At 60.5% G+C, this 1,290-nt stretch overlaps 1 protein-coding gene across 1 annotated transcript; it reads left to right on the top strand.

Moving 5' to 3' along the window:
* Positions 1-6: 6 nt before the first annotated feature.
* On the top strand, positions 7-1,276 carry GPX4 (glutathione peroxidase 4). Its single transcript, XM_005428543.3, has 6 exons — positions 7-41; positions 187-331; positions 415-566; positions 698-722; positions 979-1,038; positions 1,113-1,276. The coding sequence occupies exons 1-6, from the start codon at positions 7-9 to the stop codon at positions 1,143-1,145; spliced, it is 450 nt and encodes a 149-aa protein (XP_005428600.2). The 3' UTR covers positions 1,146-1,276.
* Positions 1,277-1,290: the final 14 nt, after the last annotated feature.

A 1,290-nucleotide genomic window follows, 5' to 3' on the forward strand; every position in this document is an offset into this window, starting at 1 on the left:
CTCTACATGGATGGTAACGACGTGTCCCTGGAAAAGTATCGGTAGGACGGAGGGGCTGGGGAACGCAGCGCTGGGGCGAGGTTGAGCCACAGCGGCTCTTGCGTAACCCTCACGCCTCGTCCCGGCGGGTGAGGGACCTCTGCCCGTGCCCTGCGGGGAAGGGCAGCTCATCCACCCCCTCTGCAGGGGCGACGTCTGTATCATCACCAACGTAGCTTCCAAGTGAGGGAAAACGGCGGTAAACTACACTCAGCTTGTCGATTTGCACGCCCGATACGCTGAGAGGGGTTTACGCATCCTGGGCTTTCCCTGCAACCAGTTTGGGAAGCAGGTACGTGGGGTTGGGGGACTCGGGTTCCCCGGGAGTGTTGGGATGGACCGAGGAACCCTCACGGTCCTGGTGTGGCCCCTCAGGAGCCCGGGACCAACGCTCAGATCAAGGCATTTGCTGAGGGCTACGGCGTGAAGTTTGACATGTTCAGCAAGATCGATGTCAACGGGGACGATGCTCACCCGCTCTGGAAGTGGATGAAGGAGCAGCCCAAAGGGAGAGGCACTCTGGGCAAGTGAGTGTGGCAGGGAGAGCCCTGGGGACCCACAGCCCTGCAGCCAGCAGGGAGGACTTGGCTCAGGGCCTGGCTGGGGGGTGAGGAAGGGCTTTTCTGCCCAAACCTCACTCCTGTTTTTTCTTTCCTAGTGCAATAAAATGGAACTTCACCAAGGTAGGACACTGTTGTGGTTGTGGTTGCTTCCTCTGGGCTGCATGCCCCTCTGGGGATCTGAGGGGAGTCACTGGTGTAGGAGGGAGCCTCACACTGGGCTCTCCTCAGCTGTCAGGGCAGGAGCATCCCAAGGTGTTTCTGTTTCTAGAGACCCTTGGGAACCCCTGCCCTGCCCAGAGCACAGCTGAGGGGGGAAGTGAGCCTCTGGGGGCTCTCACTCTGCACTCACTCACCAGGGGTTGCTTCATTCCCACAGTTCCTCATTAACCGGGAAGGTCAAGTGGTGAAGAGGTACAGCCCGATGGAAGATCCCATTGTAAGTGCTGCTGCTGGGGAGGAGGGGAAAGCAGGGGATGTTCTCGGGGTACAACACTTCTCTCTTCCCCACAGGTGATCGAGAAGGACCTGCCTGCCTACCTGTAGCTCTGCTCTGCTGTCCCCCTGCCCGTCGCAGCCCTGCTGCCCACGGAGCCTCCTCCAGCTCCATGAAGGGCTGCCTCCAATCCAGCTGCTGGTGGGGCAGCCCTGACCCACGGCGTGCACCTGCTGGACAGAGGCTCAGAGCTGC

Source organism: Geospiza fortis, unplaced genomic scaffold (genome assembly GCF_000277835.1).
Source record: "Geospiza fortis unplaced genomic scaffold, GeoFor_1.0 scaffold241, whole genome shotgun sequence".
Classification (NCBI taxonomy): Eukaryota; Metazoa; Chordata; class Aves; order Passeriformes; family Thraupidae; genus Geospiza; species Geospiza fortis.